General features: G+C 38.2%; 1 protein-coding gene across 1 annotated transcript in view; it reads right to left on the bottom strand.

The window, feature by feature from the left end:
- Positions 1-406: 406 nt before the first annotated feature.
- The window catches only part of agmo (alkylglycerol monooxygenase), a 50324-nt gene continuing 31804 nt past the window's right edge, over positions 407-18926 (bottom strand). The window contains exons 9-13 of the mRNA XM_036563962.1: positions 18456-18590; positions 15193-15309; positions 12351-12433; positions 11517-11622; positions 407-2171 (exon numbers count right to left, since the gene is read on the bottom strand). Of these exons, the coding sequence (XP_036419855.1) occupies positions 2094-2171; positions 11517-11622; positions 12351-12433; positions 15193-15309; positions 18456-18590 (519 nt within the window). The 3' untranslated portion in view covers positions 407-2093. The remainder of the gene's footprint in view (positions 2172-11516; positions 11623-12350; positions 12434-15192; positions 15310-18455; positions 18591-18926) is intronic.

Here is an 18926-nt window from a genome sequence, read left to right as displayed (position 1 = left end):
GCCTTAATAAACCTTTGTTATGGTGGTGCACTCTAGATGTGTCCTTACACCCACCTTGTTGGTACACCTTGTAGGTGCACAGTTATAACCTGGAAAGACAAATTTTGGATGCTGGCCTTAGATCTGAATGGACCTTTGTCTATTGTTATTGTTTTTCTGATGCATTCTTAAGCAGTATTTAGTGAACTAACCCAACTGGGACAAAATCTTTTGCACATTTTAGCATTTTTCTTGTTCCAAGACTCAACTCACCAGCAAATCAACAAGACTTTCAAGCTGAACTATACAGGGCAGAGGTACTCCCGGACCAGGACGGAGATACCCGTCTCTAGTGAATGTGTAGCACTTTTGGTGCCACCTTGTGGCCTGTTATACAGTTGCAGGTTCATACAAAATGGTCAAAAACTAAAGAAGGTTAAGCAATTTGTTTATTTTTAAAGGAATATTTAACAAACATCATACAAATCAACATCATCATACAGAGTATATAAAGTAGGTGTGCACCAGGGTTCATATATCATTTAACACTGCAGTAAATATCAAATATGGAAGCCATTATTGTGATGAGAAATGGTACATGAGTGTTGGATGTGAAAAAACTGCCCTACTGCAGCTGCTTCTCTTTGGAGCAATATTGCTGCTATCCCAGAAAGCTCAGGGGCTGGAATCAAGAGGTATAATGTTATATTTCTTAACTATTTACAGTTAAAGAGTAAGTGTTAAAGTGTGCGGGTTAGTAGCCTAGTTTACAGAAAGCATCACAGAGTTAAGATCACACTACAGTTTTCTATGATTCTCTGTATGATTTTATGATAACCGTTTAATAATAAATCCTTTAGGAAACTCACTCTTAAAGGGGAGCAAACAATTGAGATGTGAACAGTCATTCAGAGTGGTTTGATGTGAAATGCTGCATTCTAAAGTAACTTATTGAGTTAGAATTTTTCACAGTGGTAGTGATAGGAACCAGACATCTGAAGAGTTTAATGCCTATAAAGCTCCCTCACAGAAAGTTATTACACAAAATGGCTATGAATACGCTGCCTGATGCCTGATGCATTGTTTTACGATAGTTTTGTGCCGTTTCAGCCTTAAACGTCTTATTTACCCATTTATTTTAATCCATTCATGGCATGGTGGTGGGGCATTGTAAGGCAAAATATTCCCCAGAAAAACATATTTTTTCATCAAGCTTACAAATAAAAACTCATGGATTGTAAATAAAATGGCTATATTTGTTCTGTAGACACTCCTATCACCACTACTGTAAACAAAATATCTGTAAAAAGTCTGTAACTTTCTCTTAAACGTACCATTTTACATCAAACCACTCTGAATGACTTTGTTTACATCTTAATCACTGATTTATGTAGAAATTTTGAAAAATCTGTGAAATTCCCCTTTAAACCCATATACTTGTATGTTTTGATACTTCTGATACAAAGTCATGTTGAAAATCTTATATCTCTCAACATTAGTGTGTCCTAAATATACATTTTATTGCATGTATTATTAAAGACATATTTAGGTTTTCATGATGTAGAAGTCCCACATATTGTGCACGAAATTATAATTACTTTTTTATGACTTAAATCAGCAAACGTAAAAAAATAGATGGCAGTACAGTATGATATGCTGTTATGAGACACAGTGAAATAGTAGAGCAGACCAGTGTGAGTTGCATTGAATGTGCATAGAATAAGATAACTTCTTTTTTATTAAATTTATGTTAGTCCAGTTTTTTCACAAAGAGAGCACAAACGCCGGCAAAAGACATTTCATTTTTTGTACTCACTGGTTGCAATGTAATGCTAATAGCCTATTGGTACACTGCCATGCTAGCAAAGCTAAATCATTGTTAGTACCTCACTTATAATCTACCTAACATATTGTACCAAATGCTGATTATTTAGCACTTATGTTTGAATAATTGTGTGCATTGTTATGATCAGGAAACACAGTAAAACTGCACCTCCAACACTGATCCCAGAATGAAAAATACCATATACAGAGTAATTAATGCATATAATTAAAGACTGCATAGTCAGGATGTAGCATAACAGCAACACTTTTAGTCTGTTCATTTAACACATTCAGTGGTGCTTCTCCTTGCCTGTCAGCTGGGTGAAACACTGCACGCCCCAGTAGAGAGCAGAGAGAGACACAAAAACCTGGATGGAAAAAAAAAATGATGTTATATCTTTATATAAAACATACCACAATGCTATTACAATCACGTCTTCATATTTCTGCAGTAAAAGAGTGATGTAAGACGAACACAACAGTAAACCTGTTGGGAATAAAAGGAAGAAGCCTAAAATATACTTTTGTCAAATCTGTGAACTTTATCTTAGACATTAAAGTTCAAAACTTGGTCAGAGGAATAAGTACTATAGGTGTAAAGTGTGGGCTTGACCACAAATCTATTAAACCACAGCGTTACAATCGCATGCTAAAGGAGGCTATTGAAAGGGGAAAAAACATTACAAAAGGTTAAGCTCCAGGCCAAAGAATCTCCCATGATGCACTAGCTCTGTGTCAGGGGGTTAACGGCACTGGTCGCTGAGGAATGGAGCCAAGAGGTTCTGCCAAAAAGTGTTCCCGGGCGGAACCGCTGCTCCTCCCCAGTGTTCTGGACCATAAACTGCATCCGCGTTCTTAACTCTGGCCAAGAGCGAGCCCTGTCCATCACAGCCCTTTCTCTGATGGGAAAGAATGAGTTTCCTCAAGAGCTCCACAGCTGTTTCCCTCTGAGAGAATGAGAGACAGAGACGCAGGACCTGGAATGTCCCTGTGATCCCTGACCCCTCGCTACCTGAAACCGCCCATCGCTGCCTTAAGATTAAAATGATTTTTGAAAAGCCACCTCAGATTTAGAGTGAGAAAAAATAGTTTCAAACTACTTTCCCCAGTGGGTCTGTTATCTAGTATAAAATGACTTTACAAATGTTAGCCAAATTGAAAACCTAGTTTTTATGGTTAAAGACAAAAATGATCGCAATTGCTTTAAACACTGTATTTCGTGTTGCAGCTAAATGAAGTGGTGCTCATTATGCCTATCACCAAAAATAGGACTTGTACATAGGTGTAAGTTCTGTAAGGAGTAGGGGGTTACAACTGAAATTTCAGACTGAAGTTCAACCATCTGGCACGTCATACTAAGTTATGGGGCTGCTATGTGTAACAGTTTGCCTTTTGATGTGTTTAGCATATATTTTCACATTACTATATAAATAATACATTCAATTAAAAGAGTTTGGTGTGCAGTAGCCTACACCATAAGAGACTGCATAGACTTTGATCAGTAAATATCACTAAATCTTAGTCTGAGACTAACATTAGTTAGCATTTTATCAGCAGTGCATGTGGTTGTGATGGTGCTAATAGTTGAAGTACCTTTAAAACTAGTATACCTGACTGGCTGTAATATTATTTCCTCAACTCTACCTATTATAGAGCAATCAGAAGAGGTGCTAAAGGAAGATAACAGGTTTTATTTTGAGGGCACAAGTATTTGCCATATGGCTAGTGGCCTAAATGAGCTTATTATTGTGTTAGTTAAGACTGCACCTATGATCCACTTGCTACTAGCTAATACTATGCTTACTAAAGGTACTAAACTTCTGGGGGAAGAAGGGTGATGTTGGATCTGCATTAATGTTAAATTTATGTCAGTTTGTTTTCTTGTGGTAGGCATACAGAAAAATAAAGGAGAGAAATGCAAGATGCAGATGGTGACAGACAGACATGAGGTGAGAATATTGCTATATTATAGGCTGGGAGAACAGCAATAAGTGGGGTATTGTAAGTATTTTCAGTAAGTATTTTGATCTGTTTTCCCTGTTTCCCTAAAAAATGGGATGCTGTGCAAAATGTAAATAAAATGCAAACAGAAAAATGTATTCCCGTTTTGAATTTGATGCCAACAACACATTCCAAAAAAGTTGGGACGGGGCATGTTTACCACTGTGTTGCATCATCTCTTCTTTTAACAACACTTTATAAGCATTTGGGAACTGAGGAGACCAATTGCTGTAGTTTTGAAAGTGAAATATTTTCCTGTTCTTGCTTGATATAAGATTTCAGCTGCTCAACAATTTCATAATGCATCAAATGTTTTCAGTGAGTGACAGGTCTGGACAGCAGGCAGGCCAGTTTAACACCCAGACTCTTTTACTGTGCCCCCAGACTCTTCTACTGCAGAGCCATGTTATTGTAATAAATGCAGAATGTGGCTTGGTATTGTCTTGCTGAAATAAGAAATATGTTGCTCCAAAACCTATATATATCTGTGGCGTCCGCCCGGATCGAACGTGAGGCTAATTAACGTGGCCTCGGTGCAAGACACTCGGAGTGTTCCTCTCTCCACTGTTCTCGTCAGGCTTCGTCCCCGCTCAGAGCTGGGCCCCGCCTTCCTGCCGCGGCTCTCGCAGCCGCCATTGGGGCCTGGTGGACGTGCGCACGCCACAATATCGTTCAGCATTAATGGACATGTGCACTAATATTATGTACTGTAGATGATAAAATCCACAAGTTCTTTGCTATTTTACGTCTTCTTGCTGGCACTATTTTTATTGCACTATTTGCCCACATAGTCTTTCACAGAGTGGTGATCCCCTCCCCATCTTTAATTCTGAAAGACTCAGCCTCTCTGGGATGCTTGTTTTATCCTCAATAATCTTACTGACTTATTATCAACTAACCTGATTAGTTGTAACATATTTCACCAGGTCCTTTTTTTACCATTACACAACTTTACCAGTCTTTTGTTGTTCCTGTCCCAACTTTTTTGCTCGCATCAAATTCAAAATGGGCAGATATTTTTCAAAAAAACAATAAAAATTCTCAACATTTGATATGTTATCTTTGTACTATTTTCACTATAGGGAAAATCATTGCATTCAGTTTTTATTCACATTTTGCACAGTGTCCCAACTTTTTTGGAAACGAGGTTGTATTATACAGTGTTTACATATGTGAAGAGTTCTTTTTAAAAACTCACAGAATAAGAACTGAATAACTGACTATAGTTGGACTTGTCTAACAAGTGTTAATTTACCCTCTTCTACTACTTGAGAACTGGGAGTGTTCTCTAACTTTGTTAGACCAATCATTAAAACTACTGCATATTCAGGTTGGAATTCTTGTTTATATTTATGCATATTTACAAGGGCTGTTGGTACCATTTTACATTAAGACTATCCTTTTAAAATGTGTATGTATGTTTTGAAAGTAATTTATCAATTATTATTAATAAGGTCATAAACACCCTAAAAAGTATTAATAAGCAATTCTAACAGGTAAAAAACAGTAAGGGCAACAGTAAACTGTTGCTTGCCAAATACTGAGCCATTACTCTATTCTATGAAACCTCAGATCTTAATGGTTCCTGATGTTACTCTGTCTTATTCTTTCTGTCAGCTTTGTCAGATTCAATAATTCATATTCAACAGATATAACAGGTCAGTGTTGCCTTTATTATTTATGTATAACTGCATATTAACATATATTTGTAAGGTATAACCATTAATACACAAATTTTAATACACAAACACACAACACTTTATAAGAGTAGTCTTGTTGTAAAGTTGTACCAAGATGTGTAGCAGCTTTTTTAATTGGCTGCATTCTCCCGGACCCCCAAAGAAGGTCCTGTTGAACTTCTCCAGTGTTCACCCCAAAGTTATGCCTTGTCCTTGTACTAATTCATTGTATCAGTGCACCAGTTTAATTGAGTGTTGCAGCTGTTTGGCCTGTTCTTTTATGCACAACCATGTTAGAATAGCTTCTCATAGCCATGCGCTCAAACATTCATAATGATGCTGTCCATCCAAAAACACTCATTCCCAAATAAAAGACACTTGCATTATCTTCATGCCAGTAGAAACACTTACAAAACCAAATATAATACACCTGCAACAGCGGCAGTACACAGAGAGAGGAGGGTTAAACCGACCTCTCTAGAGCAGCTGCAGTCAGAAATGAAAACAGCACTGAAGCTGTGCTGTCAGCTCTGTGATGTAGAGCACATAATGGGAAGTTTTCCAAACTATACTGTCCATATGAACTGCCAACACATGAGAAACATGCACTGCTTACATAGGCATTTGAGTCCCACACACTCACGGAAATGCAGAGCCCTCTGCTGGATTCAGTCTCACCACATTCTTATTCCCAAGCACACTCTTAAAGCAGATGTGTTGAAAACAACACAGTCCGACATATTGATGTGTTCAGTTAAGGACAGCACATTCTGTGTTACTTTTAACACAAAATATGTTAAAACAGAAAACAATAACACATACAATGTGCTCAAACAGATAACATAGGTAAGCGTGTCTTTTTAAAGTGAAGATATGAAGATACAGATTTCCATTTCCATTAGATCAGCTGCCCATATCATCACAAAATGAACTAGCTATCAGCACTAGCCCATGAGCAAGCATTTAACATCTGGCTACAACAGCACATTCACAATGAGTCACAGCCATGGATAAAATGTAAATCTATGGCCATAACCTATTCTCACTAACATTACTACTGATTAAGTATCTGGATGGTTAAAACCAATCATGAATCCCAGAAGTAAATCAGCATCGGGTGATATCATGTTGATGAGGGACAGGAAGTAGCTATCTTGCATGGAAAACCCCATATTTTTGAGTGAGCTGGCTGGATAAGTAAAATAAGTACATGTTGTCTGCAGCATCTATATTGTCCAGTTCCAGTATTTATTTATTTATTTACGAATGCAATGTCCTTTCTGGATTTGCTCCATGGAAAATGACTAATCCTTTTAGTCTTTGGAGAGGCAAAGTTGGAATTTGCTAGAACATTCAAGTCCTATCAGTGTGTTCCACTGTTTGCTCCTCAAGCACACAGTCCTATCAGTGTGTTCCACTGTTTGCTCCTCAAGCACACAGTGGGCTTGAACTGCTGCCCCATAGTTAGTCCTTGTAGTAATTGTACTGTGCCATGGCCAGACAAGGGTTATGGCTAATCCTGAATCTATTCAGTACTGACCACTCTCCTCAGTGTCAGGGACTTGTTGAGTAGGGCCTGGCACCAGGTGACAGTTAGACATCTTTGGGCACCCATTCCCTTTTCCAGACAGACTGAGTGGTGAGTGGTGAAGTCTACTGGAGGAGGATTTTTCCAAATTGAGTATCTTTTTTGAGAGACAGACAACAAATGGATCAAAAATACCTGCATAGATTGATTAGTGAGGAAAGTCTCTGGCCCTTTGGACCATCCTGGACCAGACAGCAGCTCTGCAAAACATTTAAAATCTACTCATGGAATAGGCTGTTTCTGGATTTCCCCTTAGCTGCCACTCCTGTCAAATGTGCCTTAAGGGATAAAAGTCCTATCTAGGATCATTCCCAAGTATGTAGAGTTGGTGGTGTGCTTCAGTATAGTTACACTCAGCTGAGCCCTTATTTGGCAGCTTTTGCGCTGTAGATGTGGAATACACAGGAGAATGTTTTGGTGGTGTTAGACACTAAATTTTGCTGTACTGGTTTCAGTTTTGAAGGATCTTCAGTGAGCGCCAACTCCAGTGAATCTCTCAAGGGCCCAATTCCAGTCCTGAACGGCAGAGTCCAGAACAGCTTGGTGATTTCCCTGTTCTAACACACTTACTAAGTAAGTGATGAGTGGAATCATGAGCCAGCAAACTGTGCTGTCCCTCTAAGACACTGGAAAGTGTCTTAGAGGGACAGCACAGTTGACAGACTGCTGAACCAGCAGTCGTGGCCCACTAACTCTCATAGTGGGCCACGACTGCTGGTTCAGGTAGCTCCATGAGGTACAGGAGCGGCTGTATGGGCTAAACGAAGCCAAAGGACCTGCACTGCGCCAAATCAGCCCCACTGCACTTTGATGTAATAATGAAGGCAGCCTCCACTATGGTGTGGAGGCCTCTGTGGACACTCTGTAAATCCCTTCAATAGGATTCCTGAGAGAATGACAAAGACGGATGGCTCCTGTGGGACTTGTAATGGAAGGCCTGGACACCTGAACCTGTGCCCTGATAACATTGAAGCGTATGCGCTTATCCAAACACCTTCAGTGTAAAGTAAGTATACCCAGTCAGTTTTGGGGTTTGAACCCACCACTCTCTGGTTGCTGGCACACCTCTCTTACTGCTAGGCTATTCAAATTAATCAGATAATAAACAAAATTATCAGAAGGACTTCTAGTTATTTTTTCCAAAAATGTATTTTTGCTTTTTATGAAGTCTATGCTACTTTGTGTTTCGTTCAGTCCATTTTTATTGTTTGGTCAGAAAAAAAGCTCTGATTTGTCAATTAATCATCAAAATAATCAGTTTTAGATTGCTTGGATACTGATAGAATTGACAGTGACAGCCCTAATTCTAAATTCAAATTACTGCAAAAGGTGGAACAAATTAGAAAAGAACAGATTCCACTTTTGTGGTGCCCTCTCTGAGTGTGTCAGGTGCTATGGAAAGATAAGCATGAGGCGACCTTCATAATATTATGTTAACCTTTTCCTTTAAATGTTCTTTGTAGCAGTGTAGTTATGTTTCCCCCTTGAGAAAGGAGGTGCACAAATATTATCTTTAATCGCTGATAAAGCAGAGGATGGAAAGAACTCAGGAAGGAACATATGCTCACCTACCTAAACTCCCATGAAAGATTTTCAGCTCGGCACGATCCTGTGATCCTGATGTTTTCAGCATAGTGTACAGCTTTCTTTATGCGAAGCTTTTTTCTATGTGAAGTCTGCACTCCATGAGTCTCAGATTCACTTAGAGAAGAAGTAGATTTGATGCAGGACACACTCTTTTATTTTGAATCAAACTGTGGGCCACTATTATTATATCACCCCTACTGAGAATAAGGTTGGACAATTAATAACATAAAAATTGTGACCAATTGAGCAACTATTTTCTTAATGCAAAAGAAATCATTGATTTTGCAGCATTTACACTCAGAGTATGAGTGCCCCATTCCCCTTATTCGCTGTGACCAATGTCTATACATATTGTGCCATGTGACCTCAAGAACGCTGTGGTGTGGTTTCATGTCAGTTTCCTCCCTTTTAAATAATAGACACATAAGATATTTCAGTGCTGCATGTGCAGAATCTTCAGCCTGCTAGAAGTGAGTAAGTGAGTCACAAGCTAGGTCTATTACATGTTTTGTGTCAGAAGCTGTACCACATGTCAATTAGTTAGTTTGTTTCAAGCTATTTTGTCTCTTTTATTAACAAGGTTTATTCGTAATGTGCTATTATGCACACACTGCAAGGTATGCAAGACCATAATTTCATGAAATTATGATGTCACAAACTTTCCTACTCAGCCTATAGTAGTTTGCCCTATAAGTTCATGTTGAAGTTAAAAGGACTAATTATGGACTATAGTTGAAAACTAGTCAAACTGGCTAAACTGGCACATATATATTATTAATGTGCATTGTGCCTGTATATCTAAAACGAATAATCTTTAAACTGAATAAGCAAAAAAATAAATAAATAAATAAAATAATCTGTACAAAATCGGTGTGTCAAAAAATGGTAAGTGAGAACTGAAATTTGAATTCTAAAAAAAAAAAAATCATGATTCTTATTTAATCAAGAATCCTGAAAGACTAACTGAGAGAGTGGAACCCAGAGTGGAAAGTGATCTTGCTGAGAGCAGTTGAGGTTCATCCAAGAGACAGGTGTATTTTTTTCTAGCACTCCACTTAAATTGGTATGAGCTCACCACTCCTAGTCTGCAGAGAAGCTCCCTTAATTACTGTGAGACATGCAACGTCTGGGACGTCCCATATCCTGAACTGTGGGCCATGTGTGACATCATTTATCTGCAGTTCCATTAGGACCACATGGCTCATCAAAATGCACACATGTATGTGTAAACAAGTGAGAAAGATTGTGCTTAAGAGATGGGTGTGCCTGCGTTTGGGGGGTGTGTGACCTTGCCACCTGAGTTTATGGGCTAGCCCTGCTGCTTTAATAGGGAACTCTCTCAATAGTAAATACCAGCATGTGGTTTTAATGCTGTAATATGTCTTAAAAAAGGACTTCTACTGTACTGGCTCTGTTTTTTAGGGTTTCCCAAATGATTTTGCGGGAAATCAAAGGTGTACTTTCATTTTACTGTTACTGAAACTTTTTTAATTGTTCTCAAAAGGCTAAACTGTCAGCATAGGCAAGTTTGATTTAATGTATTAAACTGAACTTAATTTATTCCTCATATAAAACCAAAAGCATAAGACAGTTGGAAACAAACATAATCTTTAAACCAGTGTACACATGAGTTATACCTGGACACCTGCACAAAGTGAATTCACAGTTACCCATGTATATTTTGCAATTCTTGCTATTTTTTAAGAAATTCCAATGGGAAAATATAGTATATTTTTATGAATAAACAATGACACACAGTGTCAATGATGTACCTGTGGTCATTTCCATAACCTAAACATTCACTTTAGCCAAGTTCATGAGGTGCTTTACATTTAAAAAATGATAAATATGGGAGGTTTAATATTCATTTGTTTTGTTTTATGCGAATACCCGAAAAAGTACACAAATGCTATGATTAATTGAGATATCTATATATTCAGGTAAACTCCATGGTACTTGTTTCATGTGGGAAAACACCTCTTTCAACATTTAAGTAGGTATATGTAAGGAGAATAACTAAATCTAAACTGTCAGATCAAGCACACCATAAGCTGAATCAACACATTGTCCATCTCAGACCTGGCTGAATTTTTGTTAAAAATCTCTGGTCACTGCACATATGAATTCACTTGCCCCCTATACTGCATGTGGGAAACTTTCTCAGAGCTATACCCTTTTTCCTTACAGATCTGCAGGAAATAAACGTATTCAGTGGGTGTTTTAGCACCTAAGTCTACAGATGCGTGGTCACAAAGTAAAAGGAACAATTCAAGTCTCACGTGTAAATCTCATCAGCCCTTCCCAGTTAGCCGCAGACAGGGCTAATTGATTCCAGAAGTGTTGCCTTTACTTTAAGCAGGGGTGGGGAGAAAAGGAGGGATGAAGGGAAGGAGAGAAGGAGGGTTGGAGGTGGTATAGTAATGAGGGGTCAGTCGCGATCTACAGCCCCATCACAAGAGCCAGAAACACATGGCAATTTTATGGTCAATTGGGCCATGCATCTGGACTCATACATCACTGTGCTGTGTAGTGGAACCTGGTGCCAGTTCACACACATATACACACACAGAGAAACACGCTCGGCCATAATAGGCCGCTGTCACACCTGTGCGCTGATACGCTCCATCTACACTGCTTTACAACAGAACCGCACACTCACAAAACAGTCGCCTGTGCTTACCCTTCAAGCAACCTCTACTCACTTTCACCAACACTAATTAAAGCAATTTTCTGTAACAGCAACTTGTGTTTTACTCCTGCTGATCTATGTTATATGTATAAAACTGTGCCATATTCATATAAAAAGCCATACAGCCATCTGTATTGCTGTGTGTCGCAGACATGTAAGTTGAAGTTACCTCAGTGGCCAGAGCCAGTTGAGACACCACAGGGCTGACATAGCCAAACCTATAGAGGGCCATCATGATCAGACAACGCAGCGCCTCCCACACAGCAGCATTAGGCCTGTAAAAGAGGACGACATACATCTTAATTCTGTGGACCTGCTGAAGCCTAGCATGCTTTCTTTATGGTCTGGCTAATCGGAATAAACAGTGTGTTTAACCGTAACAGTGACCTTCAATCCATCTAATTACTGCCTTCAGAAATCCTTGATCAGCTGAATGGGGTGTGTTAGATTTGGGTCAGAGATTAAATCTGCAGGTAGGTAGATCTCCAGGAGGAGGATTGGTAACCACTGTTCTATGGCACTGTTGCAAATAACCCTTTGTGGAACCTTTATTTTTAAGAGTATGACTACATACATTTACAATATTCTGCATTAATGTTATTAAAAAAATACATGTTCAATAATCTTTGCTCATTATGTTGCTAGGCAACCACAGTCTACTCTTAACAATTTACATGGCTTGACAGAAAATGGTTATTGAAATTAAAAATATTGAACATTTAGTTCTTCGTGTATTTTATTATATTGTATTTTGTCACAGTTTTGTAAATGCAATATGCTATGTGAGGTTGAGTGTTACACTGTGTTATTTTACCACACATTTTACTCCGCTTCATGTTTAGTAACACCCCTTAACCATGGAAAATTCTATATTGCATGACCTCTTTTGGCTTATTGCCTTATTATATTATATAAGCACAGTTTTCATTCATCATTTTACTAAACTCAGAACTGAAAACTAATGTTACCATCTATGTTATATGTATAAAATAATGAAGAGTACCTTTGCTCTATGATGTAACCCAGGGAGGTAAGTGTAAGTAATATGTAGCCAGTTATGAGCAGGATGGTCGTCTGAGACAGCAACTAGATAACAGAAACAAAAAGGCAAGAAATGTATCTTTCTGTACAGGGCAAGTGTCTTTGCTCAGCTTCTCTTTAAATTCAACCCACCTAACCTCCTCTAAACTAGCCTGTGAAAAACCCATTACACTAATAATGTGTATCATAAAACAATATGAATGCTACACGATCAGCCGGCATGAGCACACAAGCTACTAATAGCTAACACTGGCTGACCTCTATACTTACAAACTGGCCCCCTGATATACATGAGAACGGCTATAGATGCATAGCTGATGTTTGTAGATCACTGCCTTCAACTCATGTAAGGGGCCTTGGACATATTTCTCCCCTGAGTACCGTGCAGTTCCTCAAAGTTCAAACTCTATTACTCAGAAGTGACCATATGCACTGCAGCTGAGCTAGCGAAATGCTGTACATTGTATCTTTAGCTTGTGTCATACTAGCATGTACTAATAGGGACTCTTATTCCCTAGTTAAAAGCCTGCATGCTCTTGGATCTTGTGGGAAAGGCTACAGAACACACACATGGGACATGAGGACAATACAATAGATTAGAACTTCCAAAAGTCGCAAAAGTGTCAGCATAAATCTTGACTGGAGTTCCTACATTGTTAGAAATAAAGATTCTGTGCAGGTCCATTTTTCATTCATCAAGGTACAAACAATGTAAATGTGCCCTCAAAGGTACAACAGTGGGTTTAAGGTCCAACTGTGTACCCTAAAATAAGTTTTTTCCTAGATGAAAAGTATGTATTTGTACCTTTTTTATAACCTAGTGTTTTAAAACAGAACAATAAAATAAAAAGTCTAGAGACGAGTGTGGATGGGGTGCGTGGAGTTTCAATGGATTACGGTTCAATTACGGTCCCTGACTAAAGGTACTGAAAGGTACCTTGAGGGTACCACCCCAGTGACAAGAGGGGTACTGCCCAGTGACAGTTTCACACCTTTTGTGTAGAAAGTTGAGACATGATATTTCACTGAATCCTTCCAGGAGAAAATGCCAGTTTGCAGTGGTACAGATTTTGTTGTTGATTCATATAATTTGAAGAAATTTAAATTAAACAGAGTTCAGAACATAACATACAGTCATATACAAAAGTTTTGGCTCTCCTGGTCAAATAACATTTTGTTGAAGTAATAACAGTTTTTCGTGTGCTAAGAAGCAGAAATTGTGCACTAAGATCAGGACTGTACATATTAGACTGCTTGCATACAGGGCCATAAACACAATAAAGGACCAACGTGTAATTCCACTGTGGTCTTCTACACGATGTCAGTTTGGAAAAAGTCAGGCTAATTAAAGTGTATTTAAAACTACCCTCTGCTTGTAATTGTTTAATAATGATAATTGGGTGGTAATTTGACAATAGCATAAGAGGACTTTAAATGGGGTTTTGTCTGGTTTAGCATTTATATATCTCACAGTAGTGCAGGGTAAATGAGACAGGAGGCATTATAAAGTCTCTAATATTCCTTGCATTACCTATATGTGACACAGACCAGGTCTCAGTGGGAACTCTGTGAAAACATAGCGAGTCAAGTCTCTGGGGTCTGACTCACATTTTAAATATCCTTTCAGCATGCTAATTTTTAATTTGTCCCGGTATCCCATTTCAAGAATAACACAAAGCAACAGTGTAGAAAAAAATTAACCCATCTGTCTGTTCATTAGTAACTGTAGTCACGGTTGAACTGTGTTATTGTTTCTACGCCTCCCAAGGCCGCCAAGATTAAGTCGTTCACATTATTGTCATTACTACTATTACTTTCAACACCGCAAAGTGGCTGGTAATCTAGAACCTTGGTTCTGCTGAGTTGAGCAATTAGCATTTCAACAGCGGTCAGTTCATGCAGCCTCCATAATTAACAGCTAGTCAAACAACTAGCAAGATTTATGGTCCAGTATGGGTGATGCAATTGAGAGGTAACTCAGCTGGCCCGAAAACTAAATGTTTTCTTTGCTTTGATGTGCCACTAAGCTGTGCTGTAGCATCACTTGTCACTGCAAATAAATGTGTACCGAACATGGAGGTATAAATACACACTTTGACGTTATTTATTGCTTAGCCTGAAGGCTTTATTTTGCTATTTTTCCTGGAAAGGATGATTGATGCAACAGGAAGGGTTTTCGGGTGATGGGAAATGGCTGACTTGGCTCTCAGACCGTTTGTATTGGTTGTTGGACCACCTATGGCTGCTTTATTGGTTGGTAAAAGGGAGGGACAGCGGGAGAGGATACTTCTCAGTGAGCCACAACTGAGAGAACGCCACAGAGGTAGGAATCACAGGAAGACAGGACGTTTCATTTCAGCAGGGAAGCAGGGTGGGTCCACACATTTTGGCTAACCAAAACTATGCCTGGGGAACACACACTTCCAATGATACCAATAGGAGGACACAGGGTCTCTGTGTTTTTGTTGGGGGGGGTGGGGGGTTGGAAGTGAGATGGAAAATAATAGACAAAGGTTATTTAAAAGCAGGCTGTCTCTATATTCTAGTGAAAGGCCTAATTATAATTGAGATAATGAGAGGGAGAGCCTGAGTCTGACTGAGCTTTGATAATAGACCGTGTGTACTAGTATTAAGCACAGAGCAAATTAAAAGCTTCAAATGAACCAGTAAAGACAATGAGAGATTAGCATAGGCATGAAAGCCTTAACATAAGCAAAGGTTTAATCTTTGTTGTTCTACCATCAACATTTAAGGTAAATCAAAGTGATGTGATGGGGTATATTACATAAGCCTTTGATACTTACACACTGTGTTGCAAACAAGTCATTGTAAACACCCAGCACAAGCAGGAACTGTATGTGCACATAGGCTTGCAGTCCAAGTGACCAGACTGGATTGTGTGGCACTTCCTCTCCTGTGACCTATAAAAATGAATAATGCTCCATTAAAGTTTAGTCTGCTTATATACAAGATTATGATCAAAACACTGATGTAAACACTTGCCTCCCAATGAAAGCAATGCACAGAGGAACTGCAAAGGCTTTGTGTTAAAATGATAAAGACCGAGGCTTGCTAACTGATATTACTTGTTTAGATTGCCATGCAGTACCATGTTATACTTTGTATAGCGGTATTTCAGTCAAATTAAAGTGTGGCTGTTGCTTTAAGATTGCGGGCCAGCCATAGAACAGTGCTTTCTGGCAGCTTACCAAAAGAGCATGAAAAGACTTGCACGTAGCATCTCAACTGACCCCTCATCTGACTTACTCACTGGAAGCCTAGTTACACATTCAGACAGACGAGAGATTCAATGTCTAGACAGTAAACTGTATTTATCGTTTATACAGTCCAGTTAGTAACACTTAAATTCAGTGGAAACTAAATTTAGTATGCTTATGTCTCTATTATACATGTTTAAAAGTGGTTTATATGGTATACTGTACGGATATATGGAGATAATGGAGATAAGTGACTCATGCAAAGGTGAACCGATTAAATGATATGCTTTGTTGATTTTGTCTTCACTTCTGCACATTTAATGCAATTACTGTTTATTTGCTGAATTTAATGTACTGAAAAAAGTACAAATAAAACATGGCCTGTGCAAAAGATTCCTTTTTCCAATATGTTCAAAATCAGTCTTATATCTTATATGTAGTATACCTATTATATGTTATTTAATTATTTTGTTTCGATATTTATTATAAAAACGTATACATGTTATTTACATTAAAAATTACAAAGATAATTGTCTTAAAAAAAAATGGTTTTAACTTTCAGTGTAAGTCATGTTAGACCATTTCTGTTGGTCCATTCATCATGAAAATTTGACACAGTGTAAAAGGCAGCTGGCGCTTTCAAAAAAAAGTTATAGTATAGTGAATATATATTTATTTATTTACTTGCGATGTGTCATACCATAAAGTCATTGTGGTTTCTCAAGCATTCTTGAGGTTCTCTCATGTGCAGCCACATGTTGGTTAGCCCCAGCAGCTCCAGCAGTGTGCACTGTTCTGCTTTACCTCAAAACTCAACTCATCCAACCTGACCTCCATTCTCTACAGGAGTATGAACAGGCACGGCCCAGCTCTCCTCGTCCCGCACCTTTCAAAGGTATTTCGGTGAAATTCCAGCACTGCCACATGCTCAGGATCACCAGGGCCCTTTTTAGGGCTGCTTTAATTGCAACGCGGAGTGAGAGGCTTTCTGTTGCTTGCAGTGTGAATGGCTAAATATGAACCACACTCCCCATTTCAAAGCAGACCACTGCTGCTCCTGATGAGGAGACTTCAAACCCCTGTCGCCCAAGAAGTGGGCCTGGCATTTGATGTAGCCCACAAACCCTTGCTTTTTAAAAACAAGTGAAAATTGAGCCTATTGTGCTTCACTTCACAAAGGCATTTAAAACTTATTTTGGCACAGAGTTGTAAAGCCTGCCTTTTTCATGTTGGGAGGAGGTCATGTTCAGGACTTTGCTGCTGAGAAAGAACTGCACACTGCAAAAAATGATTACTTGGCAAGATAAATCAAGACAAACCAAATTGTTGCAATAATATTTGAAAATTATTCAACTTATTTCTAGATATTGTTCCTTATAAGTAATTAAATCTAGTGAAATTATTGCACTCTATTAGCAGATAATTGTGTTTGTTTCAAGCATTACTTAAACATTTAAGCAGCGGAACAAAAGGGATTGTGTTCTCACAAACACTGATCAAAATTTTGAGTGCAAAGTAAAGAAAAAAGTAAAGCAAAGAAGGCCTGAACATTTTTTCATATGAAATCCCTGGTAAAATTACTTTTTTTTTTTTTGTGACAATAACACGTCCTCTACTCAGAACACACTTAAATTTGACATTTTTCTGCAGTTTTTTAGCACAATTATTCTCTACTCTCACAACTATTCACTAAGTGTAACATATTAGAAAATGCTACATTTTATGTTTTTTTATGTTCCCTAATATGTTAGGGTAAAATTATTAATGACAGTAATTTTGCATTAAAATGTAAAGGAGTGTGTCCTACGTAGAGGATGCGTTGGATTATTTTCACTTTAAATAAATTTGAAAAAAAATATATATATATTTTATTTTTCATATCATGTATTATGTTTATGTACCAAAATTAAAATTTTGGTCAAAACCGAAATCAATATTCAGGACAAATGTGGCCGAAAACTAAAAAAGTGAAACAAAGAATGTACCCGTGAAATCCATGTCCAGACAACACAGAATGGTTGATTATTCAAGACAATGAATTCCATTCATTTTTACTGTTACTTTGCTCTGCATTTGGCACTGCCATTTATGAATTTTTCATTATTTAAAAATGTGGCTACAGATATCAGCAGCATGCTAATGATCTTTTTTTTTTTTTCTGTTGTTTTGGTTTATTCTGCATATTGTAAAGGGTGTCATGTTTTTAAGTGCTATCAAAGCTGTAGTGGAGAAGTTCTTCAGTGTTGTACTGAAGTGTTGATCAGAGATTACCAACTACCAATATCCCTTAAAGAAGCTGTGAAATAGTTCTACATGGTCATCGCTGTAGGAGAGTGAAGGAAAAAAAAACTTTATTCACTACTTCTCATCTTTATTAACATTAAAATGTTAACATTAAAATGTTGGATTACGGTACTTTATTGTAGACCTATTTAAACTTCTGGCTTCATTTTTTGGCCAAAACTTTCAGCCTTTTTCTCTTTCGGCTGAAAACAGAAAGTATTGTTTTTGTCTGAAATGTCGCGGTGGCTGAAATTTTGGTGCATCCCTGGTTTTTAATTACTGGCCAAAAAAAGTAGTTCCAGCAGTTGTGGGTATTAACAACCACTACTAAGTAGCAACTGGCAGTTAGCTCTGTAAGGTATGGTAACCAAACGTACTGTTATCAGATCTAACAACACGAGTAGAGCATTTTTTAACCAATCAGATAGTGTAGTCTGAACAAACCGTTGTATAAATAACAACACAGAACATGCAGATTCAGCATCTGGTGTCGCTTAAATGCCTTGGTTGTAAAGTTGCAATGTTGCTAGGAACCAAGCTTTTATGAAAGCACAGATTTTTCTTACTATTGGCACTTCTGCATGGTCCCCCAGTCTAGGCTTCCCTGGAGCCCAGCTTGGTCCTTTAAAGATGATGGACAATTTGTGTCCAATGCCGTCAGCTTTGAGGAACTGATCCCACAGGTAAGAGTAGTAATGAAACTTTTAGAGAAAAAACAAAACAAAGTGACAAAAAATCAGATTGAAAATTGTTTCAAAGAAGTAAAAAAGGTAAAGTAAAAGACAAACATTATTCTTATTGCTTGTGACACTGAATCCAGATTTGAAATGTTTCTTTTCACAGATTAGACTGCACTCGCAGTCCGTTTCCAGAGGTGAGTGCAGAGAAAATAATCAAACGCAACTTCCATTTTGTCTCTGCCCGACTCTTTCACCTCTCCGGAGTGGTTTGTTTAAAGTCGAGTAATAATGTTATGGTTACAGTGTAGCTTTTCCACTGGTGGGGAAACGTAAGGAGAGCAAAGGCAGCGGAGAACT

This window comes from Colossoma macropomum, unplaced genomic scaffold (assembly GCF_904425465.1).
Source record: "Colossoma macropomum unplaced genomic scaffold, Colossoma_macropomum, whole genome shotgun sequence".
Taxonomy (NCBI): domain Eukaryota; kingdom Metazoa; phylum Chordata; class Actinopteri; order Characiformes; family Serrasalmidae; genus Colossoma; species Colossoma macropomum.
This window is presented reverse-complemented; position numbering and strand designations above follow the sequence as displayed.